Source organism: Heterodontus francisci, chromosome 27 (assembly GCF_036365525.1).
Source record: "Heterodontus francisci isolate sHetFra1 chromosome 27, sHetFra1.hap1, whole genome shotgun sequence".
NCBI lineage: Eukaryota > Metazoa > Chordata > Chondrichthyes > Heterodontiformes > Heterodontidae > Heterodontus > Heterodontus francisci.
In genome coordinates, this window is record NC_090397.1 from 73,085,447 (window position 1) to 73,099,324 (window position 13,878).

A 13,878-nucleotide genomic window follows, 5' to 3' on the forward strand; every position below is an offset into this window, starting at 1 on the left:
GATGTCAGAGTCCAGCCTGTGGCAGAGCAGTGTCAGACTGCAACTTCAGGAATTCTGTGCTAATCTGCACTTGCGCTAAATCCTGAAATTGCGAGCAGTTTCAGAGGATTAATGACAGCGAACTCTGACAGTTCCCTGTCAAAATGGCCCACAGAAAATTGGCCATTATTTTAATGTATTCATTTCTCAGTTCTAGGATTTATGTTATAAGTGACCTGGAGAAGATGAATAAATGTCTCCACCCTTTTGTGATTGTTATGGGCTACAGCATACATTGTCTCAGTATAAATCCCAGTGGATATGAATCCACCATTCAAAAATATTTGGCACTGAGAGATCATGGATTTATTGCCTGATCTTTTGTTAACCAAGAGTGCAATTCTTCAGGTACATTGCAAAGAAAATGCTGTAGGAAGCCTAGTGTGTATATGAGCTGTCCAAAGGGTAATGTACAAGAAAAACACATTCTTCCAATAACGTATGTTAATAAAAGCAATAGAAAGCCAGACATCTATGGGGTAACTTTAACCTAACAGATGAGAACCCCACAGGATTGTGTGGAACGCTGGATTTACTCCTGCTTAGTATTGGCCTCCACTGACTTCAAAGGGTAGTTCCCCAATGGGCGGGTTAGCTTAAAATTGTCTCCTTATAATTTAATTAATAATTTGGCTTTTACATAAATTAAATTTAGTCTGTTGCTGTCTCAGTTTCTGATTATACAGTGCAAGATGAAAATGTCATCAGAGATTTGCAAACTCAATACTTTTTAATTTATTGTAAAGTCATCCACTGAAATTGCTCTTAGATAGATTTCAGAGTCATAATGGTATTTAATTCCATACAAACCCATACAGAATTTATTTTCCAAATGGTCAAATTAACATTTAAAACTAATGATAACCCTGGTACTTTCCCACATTAGCCCCCTGAATGGGCAGATCAAGAGTTGATAGCTAGAAGGCTGGACTGTTAAAGATGTAAATGTGTTGGAGGCAGTACAGAGAAGGATTACTAGACTAATACCTGGAATGGGCGGGCAGTCTTATGAGGAAAAATTGGACAGGCTAGGCTTGTATTGCTGGAATTTAGAAGAGTAAGAGGTGACTTGATTGAAACATATAAGATCCAGGGTGGGTGTGGAAAGGATGTTTCCCCTTGTGGGAGAATCTTCAACAATGGGTCACTGTTTAAAAATAAGGGGTCACCCATTTAAGACAGAGCTGAGGAGAATGTTTTTCTCTCAGAGGGTTGAGAGTCTTTGGAATTCTCTTCCTCAAAAGGCAGTGGAAGCAGAGTCTTTGAATATTTTTAAGGCAGAGGTAGATGGATTCTTGATAAGCAAGGGGGTGGAAGGTAATCGGGGAGTAGGTGGAAATGTGGAGTAATCAGTTCAGCCATGAACTTATTGAATGGCGGAGCAGGCTCAAGGGGGCCGAGTGGCCTACTCCTGCTCCCAATTCTTCATATGTTAACCAGCTCTGGGTGCTAAGCTATGAATATATTATTGCTTCATTAACAAGCTATTCTAAATCCACTTCAATTTATAATAACGTCCTCTTTTTAATATCCCACAGAGGGCACTCTCTACCAGCCCCTTTGGCTGGGGGAAGGTTAAGACAAGTTTGAGCTTAGGCTTTCCTCCCCTCTCAGTGTTGCTCAAGAGTGATCAAAGGAAGAAAGAAGCATCTACTCACAATAATCTATTTCTGTTAACTCTGAGAAGGACCAGAATAACACAGGGAATTTGATCAGCTGAGTGGCTTCTCTTACTCTTCAATTGTGTTACAACTGAGGCGGAAGGAGTGTATTGTTTGTTCTCATTCCACCTCTCCACAAGTCACCAGAACATTCACTGGAGTCAAGACCACCCCTTTGTCTTAGTTCCATCTTTTTAACTTTAAATTCCCTTCTCTTTCTCTTTGAAATGCTCTCTCTTTTTCCCTTTCCTCTTTTTCAAATTCAAGCTTCTTCATTGTCAATTCTCTTTCAAGCTCAAGTTTTTTTTCAATTCTTTTTCTTCTTTTTTCTGTTCAAGCTTAAGTTTTTCAATTTTCTGTTCCTGCTCAAGCTTTTTCATTTCCAGTTGCAACTGGATACCAGCTAGTTTGAAGTGGTTTATGACTTTAACCCCTTATAGGGACTAAACCAAATCAGGAGTTCATCCCTATGAATCTTCTTTTAATTAAGTTCAAACCAGACAAATTCCTATAGACACTTATTTGGGTCCAAAGAATTGAACTAGTTTTCCCTCAAAGAAAGAAAACTAACAGAATATTACCATCTTTCGGATAGCCTATTTTAAAAAATAATTATGGCTAAGTCATAAATATCCCAGATATTATAAGGGTCTGGGAAGCTCTCTGCAATGCATATCTCTCCACTTAAAGAGACACAGAGAGAGGGTTCTTGTAGTTGTATACAGAATGCTACATGAGACGATTTAATCAATTCTTTAATAAATATATAAAAGTTAACATGCAATACACTTTTAAGTGGATAAGTATATCACAATATCAAATATTACTAAGAGATGTAATACACAATCTTATTTCTAACATAGAATCCAAAAGTTTAACCTTGCTAATGTTAATGCAAAATATCTTAGAATATCCATCAAAATTTAAAGTAAACCTTTACCTTAAATTCCCCAAGTAAGCCATAGAGTGAGAAGTATTGATGAGGATTCAACACTTCTAATTTTTGCTTCAGAACTCCTCATGTTTATACTGTTTCTATGGTATCACCTTTTAGAATATAAGTGTTACCTTTCTGTGTGTGTTTTTCCTGCTTTTAAAATCCATATTTGGTAGTATCATTAACTAACATCTCCACTTAATGTTTTGCTGGAATTCCCCTGCTCTTGAAGTTGGTAGCATTTATCTGGTCAAAAGGTTTATAATTATGTTACTTGACCTCTTGTTCCTGTAAGTACTATTCCATTTATTGTTTTATTATCTATAATTGTATTTTTATGGTACCTTTAACAACCTTTTGAGTCGATCTGTCCACATCACCGACCAACACTATCAATTAAGTTTATTACTGCCTCCTACTGATGTCATACAGGATGTTTCAATGTGTGTTTATCCTCCAATTCCCTGGCAACAGAAACACTGAAATGGATTCCCCAACTTAGAAGGTGTTTTTGCTTCACATTCTATTGTAACAGGGACTTTGAAATTTCTAACTCTACCTTCTTAAAGAGGGAATTTCAGTGAGTCTTGAAAACTGACCATTTATTCAATCTCTAATTCTAAAAGGTATAATATATTACCTATATCTAGATTCTATCTAATTAAGCCTGTTATACCTATATTCCATCACAAATTCAACTGCAGTACCCTTTGGTTTGTCTTCTTCCTCCAATTTCAGATGCTGTGCTATTACTTCAATTATGTCTGTTTTCTTAGCTCCTGATTTTAACTCTAACACTAACAGTTCTGCCAGATCCTTTAGTTTAACCTTGGCTAAGTTTCTCAAATCACTCAGGGATACATCCTCCTTCCCCAGAAAGGTCGCAGCAACTGTTAAAGACATTTCTGTAAACTTTAATCTACTGCACAAGAAGCCTGTTTTTTTTCTTTACTATTCTTAATTATTATTTCCCCATTTACAATTGCACATCATTGGCGTTGGGTTATCCCGCAAAGAGCCCTAATTATATGTTATGACCGAGGCAGGAAGAGCGCACTGTTTATTCTAGTTCCACTTCTCCACAGGTCACAACATATATTTACATTTTTTCCCCTTAACCGACACGATTAATCATAGACTCAATTTTTATTGCTGAATAAAACACACCAACCAAGTTTCTTTAATAAACAACAAAATTATCATTTTATTATGAACCAAGTCTCTATCAGTAACATAGCAAAGCATAAACACACAGATCTAAATATAAAAGTTCCCTTTTTACCCTCACACAGACACAAATACACACACACACACCGGTTAACTTTGTTGCTCTCTTGACAAGTTTTCTCCAACTGTCTTTTCAAACCATTGTCCAGATTACAACTCACTGACCAAAGTGAAACCATAAATAATGTCACATGAGTCAAGCTTCTTGATCCCTATGATTCTTGACCTGTCATTCTCTGTAAACGTCTTCCCCAAGTCAAAAACAACCGTTGCTGGGTAATTATTTGAAGACAGGTGCCTTCCAGTAACTGTTTACAGTCCAGACCTCTCAGTGACCCTTGTAAAAAAAATTCCATAGACTCCTTTTCAGTTTTAAACAACAAATCTTCAAAATTTAACAAAAAAATGGAAGCACTTGTAACAATTGCAGGAGAGGGTGAGCAGGGCTATAGCAGGGGGAGCAGGGGTGCAGGAGGGGGCGAGCAGGGGTGCAGGAGGGGGCGAGCAGGGGTGCAGGAGGGGGCGAGCAGGGATGCAGGAGGGGGCGAGCAGGGGTGCAGGAGGGGGTGAACAGGGGTGCAGGAGGGGGTGAACAGAGGTGCAGGCGGCATTGAAAATTACATTCCAGGAGGGCATCACTGGTTTCCAACACCTCTGGAACGTGACCCAATTTTCAAAGGGAGGGGGAAACTAGAAACCTGCTCACCTCCAATTAACGGCCAATTCAGCTCCTTTTCAAATCAGAAATCACCAAACCCAAACAGGCTGCTGCACGTTAGTGTACAGCTGTCGAGTGTTTTTTATATTCGTTTGTGGGATGTGAGCATCACTGGTTAGGGCAGTATTTATTGACCATCCCTAATTGCCCTTGAGAAGGTGGTGGTGAGCTGCCTTCTTGAACTGCTGCAATCCTTGGGGCGTAGGTACACACACAGTGCTGTTAGGAAGGGCATTCCAGGATTTTGACCCAGCGACAGTGAGAGAACGGCGATATAGTTCCAAGTCGGGATGGTGTGGGGCTCGGAGGGGAACCTGCAGGTGGTGGTGTTCACTGGCATCTGCTGCTCTTGTCCTTCTACATGATAGAGGTTGTGGGTTTGGAAGGTGCTGTCGAAGGAGCCTTGTTGAGTTGCTGCTGTGTATCTTGTATATAGTATACACTGCTGCCACTGTGCGTCGGTGGTGGAGGGAGTGAATGGTTGTAGATGGGGTGCCAATCAAGCTGACTGCTTTGTCCTGGATGGTGTCGAGCTTCTTGAGTGTTGTTAGAGCTGCACCCATCCAGGCAAGTGGAGAATATTCCATCACACTCCTGACTTGTGCCTTGTAGATGGTGGACAGGTTTTGGGGAGTCAGGAGGTGAGTTACTCGCCGCAGGATTCCTAGTCTCTGACCTGCTCTTGTAGCCACAGTATTTATGTGGCTGGTCCAGTTCAGTTTCTGGTCAATGGTAACCCTCAGGAAGTTGATAGTGGGGGATTCAGTGATGGTAATGCCATTGAACATCAAGGGGAGATGGTTAGATTCTCTCTTGTTTGAGATGGTCATTGCCTGGCACCTGTGTGGCACAAATGTTACTTGCCACTTATCAGCCCAAGGCTGAATGTTGTCCAGGCCTTTCTGCATCTGAACATGGGCTGCTTCTGTGTCTGAGGAGTCACGCATGTTCAGTGCAGGTATCTGCAAAGTTTTATTTTAAAACAGAAACTTTTTTTGCCACCAGGCGTTTCGCTGCGAGATCCGGTGCTGTATCATTTGCCTTCCCGTTTAGCTGACTCTCTGAGCATTGAGGCTTCTTGGGGTCCTCGGAATTCCTGCCTTCTGTCTTGAGCAAGGCAGCAGCAGGCCCCATCATGGCTGTTGTCTGCCTTTGCGACTCCTGCTCCAACAGAATCAATAAGTTGAGATACCCATTGTGGATGCACTGCAACCTGCTCTCACTGCCGTGTGTGAAGGACAAAGAGACTCAGGATGTGCTGGAGCTGTGTGACATTGTTGCGGATATGGACTGCTTCACTCACAAGAAAATGACAAGAGTGAATCCAGCTGCTCCCATAGAGTACGGGAATTATTGCTTCCAGTCCAATTAGGGCATTCACATTTGAAGATCGTGTTGTGTGAGCAATGCAGATACAGCGCGGAGTCAGGACCCAGAAATTATCCAGGTGTCGGATTCCCGACCCCGATTTGAAAATCAAGCCTCATGTGTTCCAAAGATCAAATTCAAGAGCTGTTGAAAAGCAGTCCCCAAGTTGTCGGTGGCTCAATCTGACATATGATGCTACAAGGGGAGACAGGTACTTTACCTGACTGGGATTTCCTCAAGGTGGTTTAATCAGGAACAGATAATTGAAGATTCTGAGGTTAATTTGAAAATGATTTGTTAACCAATGTCTTGGTTGGCAATTTGGCAGCAGCCTTTTGTGAGATGATTGCACAAGAATGAGCTTTTAATTGAATTAACTTGTTTTAAAATACCCTTATCCAAGGATTAGGAACAAGACTGCAAAAACAGATCCATTTTCCTTTGCTAGGAAAGCAGAAATTGGACAGAATAGATGTATTTTCCACAGCTATGTTACTAATGATCTTTTAATTGCTCGCCACATTAGGAAAAATACATGTGGCCACCTGTTTCTTTCATAACATTTACTCTAAAAGCCAAAGAATAAAAGAAAGTGAAGGTTTCTTCACTTTAAGTGAAGACTGAACTGGCTACATCCTCTGTAAAAACATCCTGCTACTAGTAATCCATTCAGGTTATGAGTGGAGCAGTCGAAGGCTGGGAGAGCACACTGCGAATTCTGATTCTTGACTTCCGATTTTTAAGTAGCATTGTCACATCGGAGTATTAACTCCTTATGCGCTGTAAACCATTTTTTTGGGAAAGAGTGCTTCCATATATTCGGTACCAAAGCAGAATATCATCTGCTGCCACAGAGAGAAGATGGGAAAGTTGCTTCCAGCATTGCTCCTTTAGAAAAAGCTATCAAATGTGACCTGGGTGACTCGACCTCTAAGTTTCCATCATTCCTTCCTGAAACCCAATGGAGAAGCAGCTTGTCTTTGGCATGTCAATGTGATGGTATTCAGAATGAACTCAGCAAATAAAGGACCCGGGTTCCAACTTTACATCCTACCAATCTATAACACAGAGAGTTGGGGCTCCCTTACACTGTGACATTTCTGTGCAGTGAAAGATTTAAAAGAAACTCAAGGTTCAGGAATAACTTTTCCCTGTTTTACAGCAACATTCTCCCACATTTTTTTCTTCTATCCTCTTCTCGCCTGAATTAATAAAGTTCTATAGGTGGCCATCACCCGTTGTTACTTCTCCCCATTGGCCCTTACTAACGCATAAGCCTTTTTTAGCAAGCGTTGGCAGCTACTCAACTACGGGAGGATGTCGAAGCCAAGTCAGACCCTGCCTTCACTCAGCATCCATAAACCTCCAGCCAGAGTCACTGGATAACAGCAGAAATCTTTGGCATTTTGCCTGTTTTAGTTTATAATGCTGACGCCAATTGCAGAATGCCTTTCACCACCTCAACTGAGATCAGCTAACTCAACACAGACGAGGGATTTACAAATTACCCTCATCTCCACAGGATATGCTGTACTCATATTTGTGCTTCAATTGAATATCAAGGACTTTGGCTATAATATACACATATGAAAACATTTTAGTCATATATGATTGCACAGATATTGACTACAGCTTGGGACTAGCCTATGAGTATGTTATTACTACAAAGATTTCAGAAGTTAAGCAGCATATGTTGCAAATCCTGAAGCCAAAAGCCAAAGGGTATTATTCACATCCAAGGTCACTGTTGTAACCCCAGTAATAGTTTACAAATGAATTCCTGAAAGAAAACCCCTGACAACATTTTGAAATCATTTGCAGGCTCCTGTTTATTTCTGCTGTAGTCTTCTTATAAGTAACTGTTCTGTCCTTCTGAACCTAGTGAATGTTCAGCAGGATTGCAAAGTAATCACATGTTTGTATCTGTTCTCATCATCACCCATTGCTGTTTTCCAATGTGCTGGTGTTACTGGATAATGCTGGTAATCAGAACTTTCCACCCCTCCCTCCTTAAATTACACCTGCAAGTATGTGGTATGTATTTTTGAGATTAAAAATCAGGACCAATTTTACAAATCAGGTTTCAAATCCTTGTTCTGGTCTTTCACTCTCTATTGGATGAAAGGTAATTGCCCTGTCCAGATGAAATGTCAATATACTTGAAAAATTCTCAATATAATTTTAATATTTAAGTTTGAAAAGCTGTAGCCTAGAAATTACTGTCGCTGATATGGATACTTAACAAATGTTGCATGCCTTTTTGATGTGACTTTTAAAATAAATGAATTAATGGCTATGCTAAAATAATGGGCAGAGGAATGTTGTGAAGGCAGGTGGAGTGTTTATCTATTGATATGACTATCAGTAATTTCTTGGATTGTGCTTGTGATAAATTACCCGTGTGAGTATCCAAGGAAACAAATAAAGAATTAAACTAGGAAGTAGTGAGAAAACTTCCAGCTCTGTTCTGGGGGGAGGTGGGTAATTATCTTCAATTCAAAATAAACCACAATAGCAGAAATACTACCCAAAAATTTAATAGACAAACTTCTATTTGCTTTTAAGAGATTGGTGTGTTATTACATTTACAAATATTTTGAATTAGTTTAAATCTTATTAAAATAAGATGCATGCATCACAACCATCTCAAGTCCCATGTGGAGACTGGTCGTAGATTACAGTTTACTCTTGCAAACTTCATGCACTGTTATTTGATGTAATGGTATGAGTCTTTGAAATAACAGATTGGAACCTCCGTCAAAATGGTGTACAGAATATTTTTACAGTAATATGCAAAACATTGTGTGATGGCATCATTAAGTACTATTTCCAAACCACAACTTATTAATTGTTACATAATAGGGAGATGGTGGTGTACTGGTAATGTCCAGTGAACTAGTAATCCAGAGGACTAGGCTAATACTCTGGGGAAACGGGTTCAAATCCCACCACGCCAGCTGGTAGAATTTAAAATTCAATTAATTAATTTTTAAAAAGTCTGGAATTGAAAGCTAGTCTCAGTAATGGTGCCATGAAACCATCATTGATCGTCGTAAAAACACATTTGGCTCTCTAATGACTTTAGGGAAGGAAATCTATTGTCCTTACCTGGTTTGGCCGACATGTGAGTCCAGACCCACAGCAATGTAGTTGACTCTGACATGACCCAGCAAGCCATTCAGTTGTCAAGGGCAATTAGGGATGGGCAACAAATGCTGGTCTCGCCAGTGATGCCCACATCCCATGAAAGAATAAAGAAAATAAAAACAAGAAAGATGTGGGGCGGCACAGTGGCGCAGTGGTTAGCACCGCAGCCTCACAGCTCCAGTGACCCGGGTTTGGTTCTGGGTACTGCCAGTGCAGTGTTTGCAAGTTCTCCCTGTGACCGCGTGGGTTTCCGCTGGGTGCTCTGGTTTCCTCCCAAAGACTTGCAGGTTGATAGGCAAATTGGCCATTGTAAATTGCCCCTAGTGTAGGTAGGTGGTAGGAGAATGGTGGGGATATGGTAGTGAATATGGGATTAATTTAGGATTAGTATAAATGGGTGGTTGTTGGTCAGCACAGACTCGGTGGGCCGAAGGGCCTGTTTCAGTGCTGTATCTCTCTATGACTCTAATGGGCAGAGGAATAGTAGATAGCTTTATTAGAGAGTCAGCACAGATGAAATGGGTTAAATAGCCTTTTCCTGTGCTGTCCAGGTCTATTTTTACAGGATCAGATCTGACTGGCTGTGGGCCAGGAGAGCACAGTCAATGGAGAAAAGAAGTTCACGGATGAGTTTTTCTTGTGTCTTTGTGTGACCCTGAAGACGCCTGAGGTTGAAAAGGCCTCCATCAGTTCGGAAGCGAACGTAAACTCCCTCCTTAAGGTCTTCCGTTGCCTTCTCCAGCATCATGCTGAAAAAGATGGTGAATAGGGTCGGTGCCAGCACACATCCCTGTTTCACGTCATTGGAGATTTGGAAGGGACTCGAGAGGTCGCTGTTTTGCTTGACTTGTCCGTACTGATTTTCATGAAAATGCTTCACCATGGCCAGGAACATGGGTGGGCATCCAAGTTTTTCAAGGATCTTCCAGAGTCCACAGTGTCTGCTCACAGTGTCGAATGCCTTGCTGAGGTCTACGAAAGTGACATACAGGCCTTTGTTTTGCTCACGACACTTTTCTTGTCATTGTCTGAGTACAAATACCATGTCTGTGGTGCCTCTGTTTGCTCTGAAACCACACTGACTCACTGGGAGGTTTTCTTCCACAATAGTAGGCACAAACCTGTTCAAAAGTATTCTAGCCAGGATGTTCCCAGCAATAGAAAGGAGGGTGATCCCACAGTAGTTGGAGCAGACTGATTTTTCTCCTTTGTTTTTGTACAAGGTGATGATAACGACATCACGAAGATCCCATGGAATCCTGCCCTGTTCCCAGCAGGCCATGAAAAACTCATGAAGCTTGGTGTATAGGGCAGGGCCACCATGCTTCAAGGCTTTGGGTGGAATTCCATCGGCTCCAGGAGTTTTGTTGTTCTTCATCTGGTTGATGGTGGTCACAGTTTCCCCTAGAGTTGGGCTCTCATCCACTTCTTCTTTGACAGGCTGTTGTTGGATGCGATTGATGTCAGTATCATGCACTGTGCACTTGGTGCTGAAGAGAGTTTCAAAATGCTCCGACCAGCGATCTAGGACTGACTCCTTGTTGGTGTGCAGTGTCTTGCCATCGGCGCTCCTCAGGGGGTTTTGGGTTTGATGTGCTGGTCCAGAGACAGATTTTAGTGCTTCATAGAAACTTCATATGTCACCAGTATCAGCATACAGATGAGTTTTCTCTGCAAGTGCAATCCACCAGTCATTTTGGATGTTCCTCAGTTTACACTGAAGGGTGCTGCATGCTTGACGATAGGCTGTCTTTTTCTCTTGGCTTTGAATTTAATTACAGAGAAAGGTTTACAGGATGCATGACCTTATACACATGCAATAGAATTATGGATCAAACTTTATAGGACTTGGTGTTTATTTTATTGATCATGCTGAGATATGCGACAGGTTCCTGTAATGAATAAATTAAAAAATAAGGCTATGTTATTACAAACTAGCTGCTGTAGCTTTAAGTGGTCAATTTCCAATCTTCACAGTAATTGCAACAATAATAAAGGATTGTCCATTCCTGCAACTATTAAAACTTATATGAAGCAATGCCGCCTATGTGATGAAAATGTATGTATTATCTGAGTAATGTTGCTAATGTTGTCGCAAAACTTCTTACTTTGATTTACTCACATGGTTAGATTATATCAGAATTACTACTTCTAAAGCATTCTTTTAAATATTTTTCTGTTAATCTGAAAATAAACTGGAGGAGCTGAGGGTCAGTTAAAATGGCAAACAGAGGTAAGACAGTGAGTTAGTTATACAATAACCACTTGCTAATAGATTATTGGCAAAAATTATACTGTTACCCAAAATAAAATCTGTGTATGTAACTGTGCCCTAACTGTATCAATTGATTGGGAATACAATCAGATTTTTAGCATTCTCAATATGAAGTAACTTGTGACATATTTACTTTTTCATAAGTTAACCATAAAAAATGAACAACAAAAACTATAGTACCCAAAATAAGAATTTACAATAAAGTAATTTAAAAAGGTTTCTGATATTATGGAGAAAACTCAATATATATGTGAATATTAAACCTCTTACTGTGTCAATATACTCGTAGCCAGAGTTCCTGGCAGTAGTACAATGTATTAGCTGCTGCTGCATTATTGACACAGGAATATGATTTGACAATAGTTGAAACTGCTTGAAATTAAAGCTAATATTGACTGCCTTTGGACTCGCTATTGGTCGACAGACATCAATAGAGATACATTAATAAGTCTAGACAGGTAGCGAACTTGCATGCTTGAATTTTTTTTTGCAATGTTGAATAACTGTACCTTTGTAATAAAAAGAGGGGACAAAAACTGCCAAACTGTAAACATTAAATAAAAACTATCATTGAGAATGGGTAAACACCCAAAGTGTCATAATTTGAAACAAATACAGAAATTGTTGGAAACACTAACAGATTAAACAGCATCTGTGGAGAGAACACAATTCAAGAACAGACCTTTCATCAGTACATCATAAACTATATTTTCTCTTTATAGACATGCTGTGTATTTCCAGCGTGTGCATGTGTCTTTGTGTACATGTGGGTGTATGTACGTGTGTGTGTGTACATACTGCCTGTTCTAAATAACATGAATTGTATACAGAAAAATTCCAGGATCAAGAAGAATGAGAATTAAACATGAAAGCAGAAACAATTCTTTCATAGACTAGAGTTACCTACTATCAAAGTGCTTTACGTGATCCGTACTTAACAACATAATGCTAAGCTACAGCTGCTGGTTACATGATCTCTCTTATAAGAACAAACTATTCAACAATTGGTCCAGCTTTGCAACCACATTGAATGTTTTTTTTTTAACATTACAGTTTTCACAAAAGCTGCTTCTGTAACAGAAAATAGTACAGATGTCTAAGTTTAATCTTTTAGGCTTTGAACTGTATGTTATTGTTGCACATCTTTTTACATTAATCAGTTGGTCGGTCCTCACAACCCAGTAAATGTAAATATGAACCCTGTGCTCTTTCTGCATTTAAGCTTAACTGAAACTCAATCAGACACTTGTACAATTCTGTGATTGATTGGCTTCAGGTTACCTCTCCAAACCTGATGGAAATTTTCAGTATATAATGGAGCATGCTCTCCTGAGACAGGCTGTTGGTTCCACCACATGGTTCCAACCTGAGGTGATTACATTCATCAAACTTCCTCATCAAAGGAGATAGCTCTTGTTTTCAGCTTTTTAAACATGTGGTCCAAACACAATGACATTCTCCTCTGTGTACTGCAGGGAATTGAAGAATTTCTTGTCAGTTACAGGTGCATCTTGCTAGCTCCTGCTCAGTCAGCTGGATGATTCTCAGTTCAGCATTCCAGTACACATCCATACATGCTATTACTATCAGTCTTGAAGAAAATGTAATTCATTTTTGGGGGATCCTGAGGTCATGAAAGGTGTTATATAAATGCAAGTTTGTTAATTCTCTCTACAGATCAGACAGGGCCTCAAAAGCACTCCAACAGTACTGCACCGATGCACCAGTACAGAACAAAAAAGACTGTGCACCAGTGCAACAGCATGCATATCTTTATGTGCAAGTAGCATGTTATTAGAAGAAAAATACTGCGGATGTTGAAAATCTGAAATAAAAACAAGAAATGCTGGAACCACTCAGCAGGTCTGGCAGCATCTGTGGAAAGAGAAGCAGAGTTAACGTATTGCCATTTCAACACTCCCCCCTGCTCTCATGCTCACATCTCTGTCCTGGGATTGCTGCAGTGTTCCAGTGAACATCAACGCAAGCTCGAGGAACAGCATCTTATCCATCGATTAGGTACACTACAGCCTGCCAGACTGAACATTGAGTTCAATAATTTCAGAGCATGACAGCTCCCCATTTTACTTTCATTTTTAGTTATTTTTTCTTCCTTTTTTTTACATTCTTTTTTACATTTTTTACAATCCTTTTTTTTGCATTTATTTCATTTCATCTTAGTTTGTTCAGTTTGCTTACCCACTGTTTTTTTTTCAGGTTTGCACTTGCTGCTGTTCAATATTCAGTGTATTAACACCTAATCTGTACTAATGCTTTGTCTTTCAACACACCATTAACATATTGTTTGCCTTTGCTCCGTGACCTTTTGGTCGGCTATGTGGCCTGGTCCAATCTAGACCTCCTTTGTTATCTCTTGCCCCACCCCCACCTCACTTGCTTATAACCTGTGACTTTTCTAATATTTGTCAGTTCCGATGAAGGGTCACTGACCCGAAACGTTAACTCTGCTTCTCTTTTCACAGATGCTGCCAGACCTGCTGAGTGA

The 13,878-nt window shown here is 40.1% G+C and overlaps 1 protein-coding gene across 4 annotated transcripts in view; it reads left to right on the top strand.

Annotated features, from left to right (window-relative positions):
- The window catches only part of sema3ab (sema domain, immunoglobulin domain (Ig), short basic domain, secreted, (semaphorin) 3Ab), a 500,953-nt gene that overhangs the window by 259,712 nt on the left and 227,363 nt on the right, over nt 1–13,878 (top strand). The window contains exon 1 of one of the 4 annotated variants that reach the window (XM_068059618.1): nt 7,894–7,984. The exons of the other annotated variants lie outside the window; for them this stretch is intronic. Coding sequence (XP_067915719.1) covers nt 7,906–7,984 — 79 coding nt within the window. The 5' untranslated portion in view covers nt 7,894–7,905. Of the gene's footprint in view, nt 1–7,893; nt 7,985–13,878 lie in introns of those variants that run through there. 4 annotated transcript variants of the gene reach the window in all.